The sequence below is a fragment of the Capricornis sumatraensis genome, chromosome 21 (genome assembly GCF_032405125.1).
Source record: "Capricornis sumatraensis isolate serow.1 chromosome 21, serow.2, whole genome shotgun sequence".
Lineage (NCBI taxonomy): Eukaryota > Metazoa > Chordata > Mammalia > Artiodactyla > Bovidae > Capricornis > Capricornis sumatraensis.
In genome coordinates this window covers 3,580,983-3,597,085 of record NC_091089.1, presented here as the reverse complement: position 1 = coordinate 3,597,085, position 16,103 = coordinate 3,580,983, and the positions used below count along the sequence as shown (strand labels likewise).

At 41.7% G+C, this 16,103-nt stretch overlaps 1 protein-coding gene across 1 annotated transcript in view; it reads left to right on the top strand.

The window, feature by feature from the left end:
• The first annotated feature begins 796 nt into the window (after positions 1 to 796).
• ATP9B (ATPase phospholipid transporting 9B (putative)) overlaps positions 797 to 16,103 on the top strand; it is a 154,254-nt gene continuing 138,947 nt past the window's right edge. The window contains exons 1-2 of the mRNA XM_068993543.1: positions 797 to 918; positions 15,573 to 15,746. Of these exons, the coding sequence (XP_068849644.1) occupies positions 797 to 918; positions 15,573 to 15,746 (296 nt within the window). The remainder of the gene's footprint in view (positions 919 to 15,572; positions 15,747 to 16,103) is intronic.

The following is a 16,103-nucleotide window of genomic DNA, read 5'->3' as shown; positions in this document are numbered from 1 at the left end:
GGAGTAACAATGTCAGCTGTTGAGAGTGGTTCCAGCTTGTTGGTGTTAACGATGTCAGTTGAAAATCATTATCTAGCCGGTTGGTGTAAACAATGTCTGCTGTTGACAGTGGTTATCTAGCTGGTTGGTGTAACAATGTCAGCTGTTGAGGGTGGTTATCTAGCTGGACACTCAAGAGTGTCACGCTATTATGGTAAAAGGCGCTGGCCACCAGCTTCATGCGACACCAGGTGCGCATGGGCGAGGCGTGCAGGTTGCGCACTGCGCTGAGGAGGTGGGCCAGGTTCCCATGCGGCAAGGCCCGCAGTGCCCTCCATCTGGCTCTCAAGAAGGCCTCCTTGGGCAGGGGCAGAGCGGCCGGGCAGCGTGCGTCTCACTCCAGACCAACAGGTCAGCGCCTCGGCCCAGGAGCGCTCAAGAAAGGCCCGCTTCCCGCCTAGCTTGGACCACACGGCTTCCGCTCGGGCCTTCACCGCCCAGGGACGTCATTGATCGCCGACAGAGTTGGGGCTCTGAACGCCGCCACCTCCCTCTTCGCGCCCTCGCCACAGAATGACGTCACCGGGCCCTGCCGCGCCGGGGGCGGGGCCTCGGAAGCCTCCGGCCCCCGCGCCTCACTTTCGCGGTGGTGTCATCATCGGGCCCCGACGCGTGGTGACGCCATCAGGCCTCGACGCACGGTGGAGGGGCAGGCGCGCGGGCGGTGCCTCAGCCGGGTTGGCGCTGAGGGGAGAGGGCGGGGAAAGGCGGTGAACCGAGGGGAATCCGGGAGGGGCGGGAAGGTGGCGGCCAGACGATGGCGGACCAGATCCCTCTGTACCCGGTGCGCAGCGCGGCAGCCGTGGCCGCGGCCAACCGTAAACGCGCGGCCTACTTCAGCGCAGCGGGGCCCGGGCCGGGGCCCGACCGGCCCAGCAGGTAACGACGGGGCCGCCCCCACCTCCCGCCCCGGCGCCCTTCCTCGCCGGCCCGACGGGGGCCGCCCAGGCGCGCCCGGACCTGGGCAGGGCGTCGGCGCTGCGAGGGGTCCCCCGCTTCGGAGCGCCTCGGCCGGGCTCGGCACAGAGAAGAGGCTGTCTCGGGTTCGGGGGCTGCTGCCTCTATCAGCGCAAGCAGGATGGGTCCCACGGCGCCCGTCTCGCAGTTGTTAGTCTCCGAAACTCGCAGCGTCTCCAGGAGATCGTGAAGATGGCAGACACAACTCCTAGTCAGGCTTAGAAGTGCAGATCTTGTTGGGAGTCACTTCACAAGTGGAAGAGCACGCAAAGACATTTCAGTTTGTTTCCTGAGAACACTTTTTACTTAAACGTATATCTACAAAGTACCTTTTGTTGACAAGAATTTTTGCTCTTTAACAATGGGAAACGGAGATTCAGAAAGGTTGAATTGTTCCATGTGAACAGTTATTAAAGTGGTCAAATTTAAAAGTGGAGACCTTTGATTTAAAATGGAAGTCTCATACCCTAGTTGGATTTAGTTCGTATTTAACTTCTTACCCAAAGGGAAGACTACCCCTATGATAACAGTGGTTAAGAAAAGAAACCTATAAAAAGGGGAAATAGTTGTTAAGTTTTTATTTCTGAAGGTTTGTAGAAGCAATCTGCCTTTAGCACACAGAAAAAGTACGGATTTTAGTACCCAGTTGCTTCAGGATTCAAGTTTTAGAATTATTTTTGGTTTGGGCTGTGTGAGAGGCCATATAGTCAAAAGAGTACTTATTATAATGTTACAGAGCTGAACTGAATCTTGGTTCATTTACTTACTAGCTGTTTGATCTTAGGTAACTTAAACTGTAAGCCCTAATTTCCTCTGCTGTAAAATGGGGGCAATATTTTTTCTTGTAGAATTGTTGAGGGTACAGGAGGAGTTAATAAGGAGCCCATTCTTAGTGTTCGGCCCTGAAGTGGAGAGGTATGGTCTCTCCTTTCTTCCCTGTCATTACTTATAAGAGTAACTGTGTTAGTAATCTTCTGAGTAGTTGATTTTAGGAGATAGTTTTTGAAAATGTGCCACCTCTTTCACAATAGATTTCCCTCAAAGTTCTCATCTGCCAGTTTTTGCCTTATACATTTTAAAGCTCAGTAATATGGTATATATACATTTAGGATCCCTATGTCTTCAGGCAGATATTTCTTTTATTGTTGTCTCTGGTAACTTTTTTTGCTCTGGAGTCTCCTTTGGTAGACTAGTGTAGCCACTTCTGCTTTTAGTGGATAAATATTTGCATTGTATTAGCATTCAACCTGTCTGTTGAATTTGAAGTGGGTTGCTGTTGGATCATGTTTTTCCATTATTCAGTCTGTCAGTCTCTGTCTTTTGGTTGGTATATTTAGGCCATTCAAGGTGATTATTGATACATTAGTGTTTAAGTGTGCCACTTTATTAATCTGTTTTTCTGTTTCTTATATTTCTCTTGCCTTCCTTTTGCTTAAACGTTTTTGTGATAGTGTTTTTTAGGGTAGGCCTTTGTATAGTTTTTGTAGTGTTTGCTCTCGGTATCACCATAGTGTATTGGTATCAGTATTTTACTATATGGAGTGGGTTCCTTTACTTCACTTTCTCCCCCAGCAATTTAAATGTCATGTCCTTATGGATGCATGTGTGTTTGTTGGATTGTGATGTAAAGTGTATTTTTTAGATAAAAAAAGTTTGCAGGTCACTATAGTCAAATTAGACTGGCAAATAAAAGCACAGATTAACTTCACAAAAAATCATGTCCTGAGTATCTGATGGTGGTAAACTTTTTGTTTAAATTATCAAGTATGGTTTCTAAGACTTGTGATGGTAAGGATAGCTTATGAACATACCCATATTTTTGCTCGTTTTTTTCTTCCTTCCTGCTGTTCCAGGTTTCTCTCTTTTTTTTAAATTTTCTTTTGGTTTTAGGACCTTCCTATAGGCAGTCTTAAGATTTCATCTTATGATGTCTTTATTTCTCCTTTATTTCTGAAAGATAGTTTTTATTGGATAGAGAATTCCTTGTTGATACATCTTAGTACCTGAAAACTCTTGTTCCACTTCCACTCAGCTTTCATAGTTTCTGATTAGAAGTCTGCTGTCATTCAAATTGATGTTCTCCATGGGGAATGCATCATTTTTCTTTGGCTGCTTTCAAGTTTTTTCTTTGTCCTTAGTTTTCAGAGGTTTAATTACGAAGTATCTTGGCATGACTTCTTTGAGTTTAACTTGTTTGGTAGTCACTAAGCTTCTTGAATCTGTTGGGTTTTGTGTCACCAAATTTAGGAAGTTTTTAGTAAGAATTTCTTCAAGTACTCTTTCACACATACCTCTTTTTTATCCACTTTCAGGACTCCAGTGATGCAGATGCTGGATCTTTGGTTAGTTTTGCATAATTCTTTTAGGCTTTTTTCCCCCAGTGTCTATTCTCTATGTTCAGTCTGTGTAAATGCTATTTATTTGTTCTTAATTTCCCTAATTCTGTCCTCTGTCATTTTCACTCTACTGAGTGACTTTCACTTTCACATAGATCCCATCCAGTGAGGTTTCGTTTCTAATGTTGTATTTTTAAGTTTTATAATTTCCATTTGTTTGAAGAGAATTTGAAATTGATTATTGAAGCATTTTTATGTTTGGTGCTTGAAATAATTGTTACACCATTCTATATCTGAGTTAATCTTAGGATTGATGTCAGTTGGTTGTCTTTTCTAATTCACACTGTCAGTGTTTTGATGATGTGTTCTTTGGATGATGGATAGTTTTTGATTGTTTCCTTTTTCTTTGTCTTTTATATTAGGAGAATGCGGGCCATATTGATATCTTTTATTCTAGCAGATGATAACCCTGTTTAGATTTAGCACATAGGTCCTGGCCGACCTTTGTCGGCCTGAGTTCCAAAGACAGTTTGATTCACAGGGCCTCTGTGCTGATTTTTGGTCTGTTGGTTTATGTCTTGCTACCAGAACTCTTACTTGTCTCTCTCGGTGCTGCCGAGGAGAAGGGATTTCCCCAGGCTCAGGGTCTCTTGGTGAGAGGTGGTGGTGTCCAGACTGTGTTGGATGGACAGTGGCTGTAGCTGTCTCCTCTCCATCTGTGCCCCCTGACTTCCCTGGCGTGTCTTGGTGGGAGAGGAGACTCAGCACCACTGTGGCCAAGAGACTCTGTGTGGCTGAATCCTTTTTGCTCATGCCCGTGGCTGCTGTGGCATCTTGAGGAAGATGAGAAGCATTTCAGGCCGTGGATAGAAGCCATTTCCTGAGCTGGCTGTTTCTGTGTTTGTTGATGCTGCCTGCCCCTGCCTCACCCCACCCATCCGCCCCCTGCTCCTGCCATCCCCAGTGAGAGAGGGGAGTCTCAGGCTCACAGGACATGGAGGCATCAAGGAAGGCCTTGCTGTCCGAGGTGTCTAACTGCTTGTTGTCGCAGGGCCCTAACTGGTGCCACTTGGATGCCCCCGTGTCCCTGGGTGGGATGTGGGAGTCTCAGGCTGGTGGAGTGGGACACTACCTCCTAAGGCCACTTGTCAGTCTTGTCTTGCTGGTAGTGGACTCTCAAGGGAGTCATGGCCTTCCTGGGCTGCCTTTTCTTGCTAGGATGGAGTAGGCCATGCTGGGCCTGTGCCTTTCTGTTGGGTGGGGTCTCATAAAGTGTCCGCCCATTGTGTTCCTCTGGTTCTGGATCCCCAGTCCACCCAGCTCTCTTCCTCTCACTGCTGCATTCTCACCACCCTCCAGAGCTCTCCTGGTTGGCTCTTGCTTTATTTCCAGGGTTTGTATTGATTGATAGTTGTTTTTAGGAAAGAGGAACAGAAATGGATTGTGACTTAAAAGTTGTGTTCCTGTATTATTTTGTGAAGTTGGTTTTGGTTGTATTTTATCATGGTAACATTTATGTATAGTTTAAAAAGTTAAAGGCTTATGATAGTCACTGTGGGTCTCTACCAGTCACCTTCTCCCCAGCCTCTCATTCCACCGGCAGTTACTTTGTACTCTTTTAACTGTTTCTTGTATTTACAAATCTCCATTATTACAGTGACAGTATTCCTGACTTGTGTCAACATCTGAAATGACTTGACTTCTAATTCAGTTCAGTTCAGTCACTGAGGTGCGACCCCATGGACTGCAGTATGCCAGGCTTCCCTGTCTAACACCAACTCCCAGAGTTTGCTCAAACTCATGTCCATCACATCCGTGATGCCATCCAACCATCTCATCCTCTGTCTCCCCCTTCTCCTCCCACCTTCAATCTTTCCCAGCATTAGGGTCTTTTCCAGTGAGTCAGTTCTTTGCATCAGGTGGCCTTCTAATACCTTCCTTGATTTCAACCCCAGCCAGAACAGAAGAAGATGCTCCTCCCAGGCTCGTACAGTACTCTGCTTCCCCTCACAGCACAGAGTGCACTTGACTAATTGCTCATCTTCTCGTTAGACTTTAAATTCCATGAGTAAAGTGGCAGTGATGGCCAGATTTTACCCTGATACCTGGCCCCATGAGATGAGTGGGGAAGTGTTTTCTTCTCTTTACCTTTCTGGGAGACATTTTGTAAAGTTGGTGTTACTTCTTTAAATGTTTGGTAGAATTTTCCAGTGAAACTATCTGGACCTGGAGATTTCTTTTCCAGTTCAGTTCAGTCGCTCAGTTGTGTCCGATTCTTTGTGACCCCATGAATCGCAGCACGCCAGGCCTCCCTGTACATCACCAACTCCTGGAGTTCACTCAGACTCACATCCGTTGAGTCAGTGATGCCATCCAGCCATCTCATCCTCTGTCATCCCCTTCTCCTCCTGCCCCCAATCTCTCCCAGCATCAGTCTTTTCCAATGAGTCAACTCTTCGCATGCTTTCAGTTTCTTTAATAGTTATTGAACTATTCAAAGGATCTGCCTTATATTTGGTGAATGGTGACAGTTTGTGCTCATGACCAGTTGGTTCATTTTAGCTAAGTTGCTGTATTTATGTGTATAGACTTGTTTGTGGTATTCCCCTATTTTCTTTTTGCTGTTACTGCATTTAGATGTTGGTGGTTTGTGCCTTCACTTTTTTTGTTGTTGTTCATTCTTGCTAGAGATTTGATCTTTTCAAAGATCCATCTTTATTTTACTTACGTTTTCCAGTTTTCTTTTTCCAACTTCATTAATTTCTGCTGTTTATTTTTTTCTACATTTGTTTACATTATATTCATTTTTATCTTCTCATTTCTTAAGGTGAGATCTTGGATTATTAATTAGAGACTTTTCTTCTTTTTTAATGTAAATACTTATTGCTGTAAATTTCCCTCTTGGCACTGACTTACCTATATCCAACAAATTCTTGTGTTTTGATTTTCTGTGAGACATGCTCTCTGACCTGTGGATTGTTTAGAAGTGAGTTTGGAAAATTTACTGTTATCTTCTAGCATGATTTTTTTGTAATCAAAGAACACAATTTGTATGATTTCAATCATTCTAATTTGGTGCAGTTTGTTTTGTGACTGAGGATATGATCTATATCAGTAGAAATCCTGGGGCTCTTGAAAAGAAAGTACTTTGTGCTGTTGTTGGGTGAAATGTTCTGAAATGCAATTAGATCCTGTTAGTTAATGGTGTCGGAGAAGGCAATGGCACCCCACTCCAGTACTCTTGCCTGGAAAATCCCATGGATGAAGGAGCCTGGTAGGCTGCAGTCCATGGGGTCGTGAAGAGTCGGACACTTACTGACTGACTTCACTTTCACTTTTCACTTTCGTGCATTGGAGAAGGAAATGGCAACCCACTCCAGCATTCTTGCCTGGAGAATCCCAGGGACGGGGGAGCCTGGTGGGCTGCTGTCTATGGAGTCACACAGAGTCAGACACGACTGAAGTGACTTAGCAGCAGCAACAGCAGCAGTTAATGGTGTTGAGTTCTTTTCTCCTTGCTGGTTTACTGCCTGGTTGTTGAAGGTGGATAGTTGGTCTCTTAACTGTAATCATGGATTTGTCTGTTTCTCTTTGTAGTTTTATCAGTTTTTGCTTCACATATTTTGCAGGTCTATTTTTGGTGCATTCATGTTGGGATTGCTTATATTCTTGATGGACTGACATTTTTATTATTATGAAATTTCCCTGTCTGTCGCTAGTAATTTTTTTGCTGTGGTGTTTGCTTTAACTGACATTATTATAGCCACTCCTGCTTTCTTTGGATTGATGTTTGCCTGGCACATAATTTTCCATCCTTTTACTTTCAGCTTGCTTTTAGTAAAGTGAGTTTCTCTTCGTTGATAATGTGGTTGGTTATACTTTTTATCCACTCTGCCATTGTGTGTCCTTGAGCTGATGCATTTAGAACATTTACATTCAGTGTAGTGATTGATTAGTTAGGGCTTGCACCTACCATTTCACTTTCTGTTTTCTGTCTTTTGTTTCTCTCTTTTCTTTTTCCTGCCTTTTTTAACAGTCACTTGAGCATTTTTTAGAATTCCATTTTGGTTTACTTGTGGTGCTTACATTGGGTCTCTTTGCATAAACACTGTGTAGCACTGGTTCTACATGTTGTATTACACAGTAGAACTCATCACAGTATATGTACTGTTGACATTCCATCAAGTTGAGTGAAGTGTACAATTCTCACCTTACATCCTCTGATTCCCACCACTGGTAATGTAATTATGGGCGTACCTTGTTTTATTGTGCTTTGCAGAATTGTGGTTTTTTTTTTTGTTTGTTTGTTTTTTACAAATTGAAAGGTTTGTGGCAACCCTGCATTGTCAGTTGATGGTTAGCATTTTTAATCAGTAAAGTATTTTTCAGTTAAGGCATGTGCTTTTTTTAATACATAATGCTATTGCATATTTGGTAGACTTCAGTACATTGTGAACATAACTTTTATATATACCAGAAAACCAAAAAACTTACTTGACTCACTTTGTTACCATATTTGCTTTATTCCAGTGGTCTGGAACTGAACCTACAGTATCTCTGAGGTATGCTTGTGTCTTGTAAAATTATATGTAAGTTTTACATATATGAAAGTAGTTACATATTTCCCTTACAGTTAGAACTGCTCATCAATGTTAGAAGTTTTGCTTTATCTCTCAAACATAATTTAGAAGACATAAGAGGAGAAGGACAGCTTATTGTAATGATTGATATTTTTGCAACTTCTGTTCTTCTCTTATTTCTTAGTATACCAAAACTATTTTCTTGTTTCTGTTCTGTTTTAAGAATTCCTTGGCTATACTTTGAGGATGGGTCTGCCGAAAATAAATCTCTTAGTTTTTCTTCATCTGAGGATGTCTTATTTCCCCTTCATTCTGTAAGGATATTTTCATCATATATGCAGTTTCAGGTTGACAGTTCTCTCAGCACTTGAAAAATGTTATGTCACTTCTTTCTGGGTTCCATGATTTTTGATGAGAAATCTGAGGTCATTGGAATGATTTCCATTGTAGGTACAGTATTTCTCACTAATTTCAAGCTTTGTCTTTGGTTTTCAGTAGTTTGATTTTTATGGGCCTTAGCATAGATTGAGTTTATACTGTTTCACTTAGTTTCTTGAATCTTTTGTCAGTTAGAAGTTTTCAGCATTTGTTTATTTGAATACTTATATTTGGACAATCTTTCATCTCTTCTGCTGATGCTCTAGTGACATCTTGTGAGAGCTTTTCTTTTAGTCCCACTTGGTCATAAGTTCTGTTCACTTTCTGTTGAGATAGGGGGATTTCTGTTGTTCCATCTTCAAGCTCATTGATTTTTTTCTCTGTTTCCTTCATTTTGCTGCTGAGCTTGTCCATTCAGTTTTTAAGTCTTATTTTTTTTTTCTAGTTTCAAAATTTCCAGTTGATTCTAATTCATATTAGCTGTTACTTTGCTTAGTTTTTCTAATTTTTTCTCATGTTTCAAGCATGTTTGTATTGCCCATTGAAACACTTTAATGATGAATGTTTTAAAACTCCTGTTAGATAATTTCAGCATCTGAATCTTTTTCATGTTAGTATCTTTTGAGTCTCTTCTCATTCAGGTTGAGGTTTATTGGGTTTTGGTATGAGTGATTTTTCATTGTATCCTGGACATTTTGGTCTTGTGCTATAAGGCTGTGGACCTTATTTAATTGAGAAGGAAATCGCAGCCCACTCCAGTACTCTTACCTGGAAAATTCCACGGATGGAGGGGCCTGATAGGCTACAGTCCATGGGATCACAAAGAGTCGGACACAACTGAGCGACTTCACTTTCTTTCTTTCTGTAGTTCCTTTTGGAGAAGAAAATGGCAACCCACTCCAGTGTTCTTGCCTGGAGAATCCCATGGACGGAGGGGCCTGGTGGGCTACAGTCTATGGGGTTGCAAATAGACACGACAAAGCAACTAACACACACACACACACACCTTATTTAAGTCTTCTGTTTTATCAGTCTGTTTTAAAAAGAGACTCATGCTGAGAACAGATGGCTATTGTCTGATTATCTTTAAAATATTAGTGTGTTTCTTGGTAGAGGAAACACAGGTTTGTTTTTTTTTTCTTTTTAGTGTTTTCTCATTGAGTGTCTACACACATTTTTCTCTGAATCTAAAAAATTTTACAATTATTATGATAATAGATATTTTACTGTTTTCCTTTTCTGTGATGGTCTGTAATTAAAAGCTTTTTTTTAAAGTACAGAATGATTCTTAAGATAGCATTTATCAAAGTACCCAGGTCCAGGATTCCTTGAAATCAGAGACATATTCTTATAATACATAGCATTTCCTTTAAAAGAACTATTTTATGCAAGTTTATAAACTTCTTTATACTTAACAGAATAGAAATGTTTTGCTTAACTTTCTAAACTGACAGTTTGCATGAAGATAGAGTTGGTGATTGGAATAGCACCTTTTGGGAAGCTGGAGTATGTGTCCTTAGCTTAACTGACCTGCTTGTCTGTAAATATCTGGATTGGCATTTAAATACATTAGATATTGTACCATTAACTCTGGAGGCTAGTGGTAAAGAATTTGCCTGCCAATGCAGGAGACAAGAGATGTGGGTTCGATCCCTGGGTCAGGAAGGAAGGAAATGGCAACCCAACCCAGTATTCTTGTCTGGAGATTCCCATAGACCAAGGAGCCTGATGGGCTATAGGGGGGCCCCAAAGAGTTACATGACTGAAGTGACCTAGCATGCAGGCACCATTAACTAATTCAGAAGTTTGTCTCAATATATGTATAGTGTTGGTGTAATTTCTTATTCAAGAAATCAGTGTTCAGTTTTTATAGAACATTCTATAAGAGGAATCAGTAGGTCAGTAAAGCCTGACTCTTGTCCTTGTTGCTTGTTTTCGCTCCTCATGTCAAGGCATGCTGCTCCAGCACTGGTCCTTTAATTTTTTTGTTTGTAAAACTATTCCCCTGTTTGCTGCTGCTGTAGGAGGGAAGGAATTCTAATTTCTCACTAGTTCATACAGTTCTGCTTAACGACTCAAGGAGTACATCAAGGCTGTATATTGTCACCCTGCTTATTTAACTTATATGCAGAGTACATCATGAGAAATGCTGGGCTGGAAGAAGCACAAGCTGGAATCAAGACTGCTGGGAGAAATATCAATAACCTCAGATATGCAGATGACACCACCCTTATGGCAGAAAGTGAACAGGAACTAAAGAGCTTCTTGATGAAAGTGAAAGAGGAGAGTGAAAAAGTTGGCTTCAAGCTCAAGATTCAGAAAACGAAGATCATGGCATCTGGTCCCATCACTCCATGGGAAATAGATGGGGAAACAGTGGAAACAGTGTCAGACTTTATTTTTCTGGGCTCCAAAATCACTGCAGATGGTGCCTGCAGCCATGAAATTAACAGACGCTTACTCCTTGGAAGAAAAGTTATGACCAACCTAGATAGCATATTGAAAAGCAGAGACATTACTTTGCCAACAAAGGTCTGTCTAGTCAAGGCTATGGTTTTTCCAGTGGTCACGTATGGATGTGAGAGTTGGACTGTGAAGAAAGCTGAGCGCCGAAGAATTGATGCTTTTGAACTGTAGTGTTGGAGAAGACTCTTGAGAGTCCCTTGGACTGCAAGGAGATCCAACCAGTCCATTCTAAAGGAGATCAGTCCTGGGTGTTCTTTGGAGGGAATGATGCTAAAGCTGAAGCTCCAGCATTTTGGCCACCTCATGCGAAGAGTTGACTTATTGGAAAAGACTCTGATGCTGGGAGGGATTGGGGGCAGGAGGAGAAGGGGATGACAGAGGATGAGATGGCTGGATGGCATCACCGACTCAATGGACGTCAGTTTGAGTGAACTCTGGGAGTTGGTGATGGACAGGGAGGCCTGACGTGCTGCACTTCATGGGGTCTCAAAGATACGACTGAGCAACTGAACTGAACTGAACTGAATGACTCATCGCAACACATTCGAACTTGGAAGCTGTATTTGATGAAGAAAATATACATTTTTTATAGCATTTCATTGCGTTGCTTTTCTTTATTAACATGTAGGCAGAAAGGGAGTGTCTATTTTTCTTTAAGAAGGTTTAAGCAGTAGGCCTATTTTAAGTGTTTTCCTCCCTTTAGTATCAGTTGACTTCTGAGAAATGTTTCTCATCAAAATGGAAACAATAAAGCTGTTGGATACTTAAGATAAAAATGTGAGTTTAAGATAGTTATTGTACTGACCTACTTTTACTTGGATACATGTGAATTATGTGCCTTCCGGTACTTGAATGTTTTGTTGAAAGTTCCTGGTTTTTTTAAACCCTGGGCAGTGGTGAAGAGAGCTGTCGTTAGTTCTTAGCATGGTGGTACTCTTGTGTTCGGTATCATCCATTCTGTCGTCTTTGTTCACATTGTTTTTACTCATTTTAAAAAAATATGTTTCCAGAATTATACTTAATTGCTGGAAACGTTGATTTTTCTTGAGTGACAAACCAATTAAGTGTGTATGACACCAGGCAACAAAGACACTTAAGATTCTCTGCTTGTCTTGTCTCTGAAAAAATCCATTATTCATCATCTTATTGTTTTTAAATACTGAGGTAAAATTTTCAATACAATAGGAAAATTGCTTTGGAAATGGAATAAATTGCTTGCCAGTTCAAAGGCTCCCTTTCTGAAGTTGAGGTTACTAAACCTGCTGTTGCTTATATTCGTTATCTTTCAGACTCTCATTGTACTGCTTTTCTAGCATTAAACATGATAAGATTGTGACTTTTGCTAAAATGCAGCACAATCACTAAAAGAATTTAATGAAAAAGACTAAAAATCTCATTTTGTATACTATGTTATAATATCTGTAAGTGGTGGTTTGAATTTTAATTGCATTTTCTATAAATATCCATTTTCTGGTTGACTTTTAAAAGAGGTGCTTTTACACAGAAGAAAAAGGAATTTTTGAGAGGAAAAATATTAATTGTTTCAGATTGTGTACTTTGTGTCTAAACCATCTAAAGTGATAGGTGGCTTGCTTTAAGGATGTTCCATGGTGGAATTGAGAGTAATTGGAGTTGTTTGTAGATTCGATGAGAGATGAAGACAAGTATCCCTTTGATTAGGGGAGTGAAGTGTTCAAGACGGGTGTCAGTAGTGACTGCTGCTTCTCCGGACATTTGCTTTAAGCAGAGGTCTTCTGCCTTCTCGGTTTTAGTAATGATATGGTATTCCATCATGAATTAAGCAACTCTAATTGTTGATATGAAGCTTTTCCATGCTTTTTGGGTGACTAGCATGACATGGTGATCATTGTCTTTGTAGATATATCTTACATATGTTTTTAATTTTCGTGAGATAATTAGAAGCTGTGGTTAAAGTTAAATTACCTTACAAAAAAAAAAAGGCTTTCGATGCATCTTCACAAATTATTCTCCCAAAAAGTTGTTCACTTTCTTACAGCAGTTAAGAGTGCCTGGTTATCCAAGACTGTCGGCTATGCCAGATGTTAAGAATTAATTTTTTTCAGTTATTTTAATTTGTGTGTTTTAAGAGTCCTTTTTGAAAATGAAAATTATTCCCAGGCTTAAAACCTTTCATTGTCTTCCGCTGCTCACTGAGCGCTTCATTTCGGTTTCCCAGACCGTGAGGCTCACTCACTCCAGCCACTCTGGCTCTGTCCCCCTCCTGCAGTTCCTCCAAGCTCCACAGCCCCTTCTCTGCCTTCCTAGACCTTCGTGTGGTTGGCTGCTTTTCATCCAGGTGTCACTTGTTGAAACTCAGCTTCCTTGATGATCCAGGAAGACCCTTCCTGTCGCTTCCAGTCTTACCACTTCCTTTATTGTCTTCCTAGCACTTTTTCCACTGAGTGTCCTGTGAGTCCCTGAGCTGTGTATCGCAGGAGCTTTGTTGCCTCTTTGCTTTTGTACCCGCGGGGACATTGCTAGCACATAGTGGGCACTCAAGTATGTGTTGAAAGAGTTGGAGTTCCTAATGTGGTGGAACATGATTTTCTTAGTTGTTTTTTTTTTTCTGTGTTAATTGTCTTTGCTCATCTGTCGTTTGAGGCATTTGCTTTTTTATCAATTTGAGAGAACTGCCTATATAGCATCGTTTTTCTGGTATAGGCTGCATTTATTCCCCCTAGTTGCTTGTTTCTTTTAAGATGTTCTTCTTTGATGATGCAGATTACAGACCTACATTGTACCTGGCTATAGTAAGGACTCAGTAAACATCAGCCATCCGTTTCCCTGAGCTTCTAGTCTTAAGAGGCCTTCAGGGGTTCTTTCCCCAATATTCTGGCTGTCTAGTTGAGCAGCCCACTCCCCATATTCACTCTTGAGTGAATTTGCCTGTGTGTCAGGGTCAGACTCTCTGTGGCAGCCAGCAGGACAATAAGGGGAAAGGGCCTCATGGTAAGTTCAGGCAAGACTGCATTGTAGGAATTAGCTTGGCAGGCCAGGGGTGTGCGTAGTGATGAGGGAATATCCATCTGCTAGTGGTTTCTTGGCTGCCAGGGAGCAGGGTGTTATCAACAATAACTATAGAAAAAAACTTTTTTATTATACTATTGTTTCATTGACTGTTCTGAAGCCTTTGACTGTGTGGACACAACAAACTGGAAAAATTGTTAAAGAGAAGGGAATACCAGACCACCTTACCTGTTTCCTGAAAAACCTGTGTGCAGGACAAGAAACAACAGTTAGAACCAAACATGCAACAACAGACTGGTTCAAAATTGGAGAAGGAGTACGTCAAGGCTATTTATTGTCATCCTGCTTATTTAACTTATATGTGGAGTACTTCATGAGAAACGCTGGGCTGAATGATCACAAGCTGGAATCAAGATTGCTGGGAGAAGTATCAACAACCTCACATAGGCTGATGATACCACTCTAGTGGCAGAAAGCAAAGAGGAACTAAAGAGCCTCTTGATGGGGGTGAAAGAGGAGAGTGAAAAAGCTGGCTTAAAAGTCAGCATTCAAAAACTAAGATCATGGCATTCAGTCCCATCACTTTATGGGAAATAGTTGGGGAAACAGTAATTGAGTTTATTTTCTTGGGCTCCAAAATCACTGTGGATGGTGACTGCAGTCATGAAATTAAAAGACACTCCTTGGAAGAAAAGCTGTGACAAACCTAGACAGCGTATTAAAAAGCAGAGACATCACTTTGCCAACCAAGGTCCATCTACTGAAAACTATGGTTTTTCCAGTAGTCATGTATGGATGAAAGTGTTGGACTGTAAAGAAGGCTGCGTGCCGAAGAATTGATGCTTTCAAACTGTGGTGTTGGAGGTGACTCTTGAGAGTCCTTGGACAGCAAGGTGATCCAACCAGTCAATCCTGAAGGAAATCAACCTTGAATATTCATTGGAAGGGCTGATGCTGAAATTGAAGCGCCAGTACTTTGGCCACCTGATGCAAAGAGCTGACTCTAGAAAAGACCCTGATGCTGGAAAAGATTGAGGGCAGGAGAAGGGAACAACATAGAGTGAGATGGTTGGATGGCATCATCAACTCAGTGGACATGAGTTTGAGCAAGCTCTGGGAGATGGTGAAGGGCAGGGAAGCCTGGTGTCCATGGGGTCACAAAGAATTAGACATAACTTAGTGACTAAACAACAAGAGACAGGTAATATGAGTTACAAATTAACCATTTTTGTTGTTCAGTCACTAAGTCATGTCGAAATTTCCCTTGGAAATCTTGATTCCAGCTTGTGAGTCATCCAGCCTGGCATTTTGCATGATGTACTCAGCATATAAGTTAAATAAGCAGGGTGACAGTATACAGCCTTGACATACTCCTTTCCCAGTTTTGAACCAGTCCATTGTTTCATGTCTGGTTCTAACTGTTGCTTCTTGTCCTGCATATAGGTTTCACAGGAGACAGGTAAGGTGGTCTGGTAGTCCCATCTCTTTTCAGAATTTTTCCACAGTTTGTTGTGTTCACACAGTCAAAGGCTTCAGTGTAGTCAATGAAGCAAAAGTAGATGTTTTTTTGGAGTTCCCTTGCTTTTTCTGTGATCCAGCAGATGTTGGCAATTTGACCTCTGGTTCCTCTGCCTTTTCTATCTAAATCCAGCTTGTACATCTGGAAGTTCTTGGTTCATGTAGCTTAGTATGAGAAAGTTAGCTTAGTGTGAGGAGAAAAGAAAAGTGTGATTAGTAGAACTGGGCCAGCTCTTACCCTGAGTGAAACCCTTACCGTAGACAGAGACAGCTTGCCCCACCTCAGTGCTCTGATGTTTCCTCTCTCCAGGTACCAGCTGGAGGATGAGTCTGCCCACTTGGATGAAATGCCACTAATGATGTCTGAAGAGGGCTTTGAGAACGACGAAAGTGATTACCACACTTTACCACGAGCTAGGATCACGCGAAGAAAGAGAGGCCTGGAGTGGTTTGTCTGTGGGGGATGGAAGTTCCTCTGTACCAGGTTTGTCTCCCTTCACTGCCTAACCTCCTCCTCAGCGAGGTTACATTGTTATTTATAAGCTTAGCTTCTCAGCACATTTGTTTCCATATCAAACTAAAGAAGCCACTCTAAATGATATCCTGGAGAGTGTAAATAACCTTAGTCAAAACCAAACAGTGCTAATCCAAAAGGGACAGGAAGCCAAATTCACTTTTCTTGTCAGATGATCTAATGTTTAAACCCTGGAGAAGGAAATGGCTACCCACCCCAGTATTCTTGCCTGGAGGATTCCATGGATAGAAAAGCCTGGCGAGCCCCAGTGCATGGGATCATGAAATGTTGGACATGACTGAGTGACTAACACTTTAAAAGATGGAG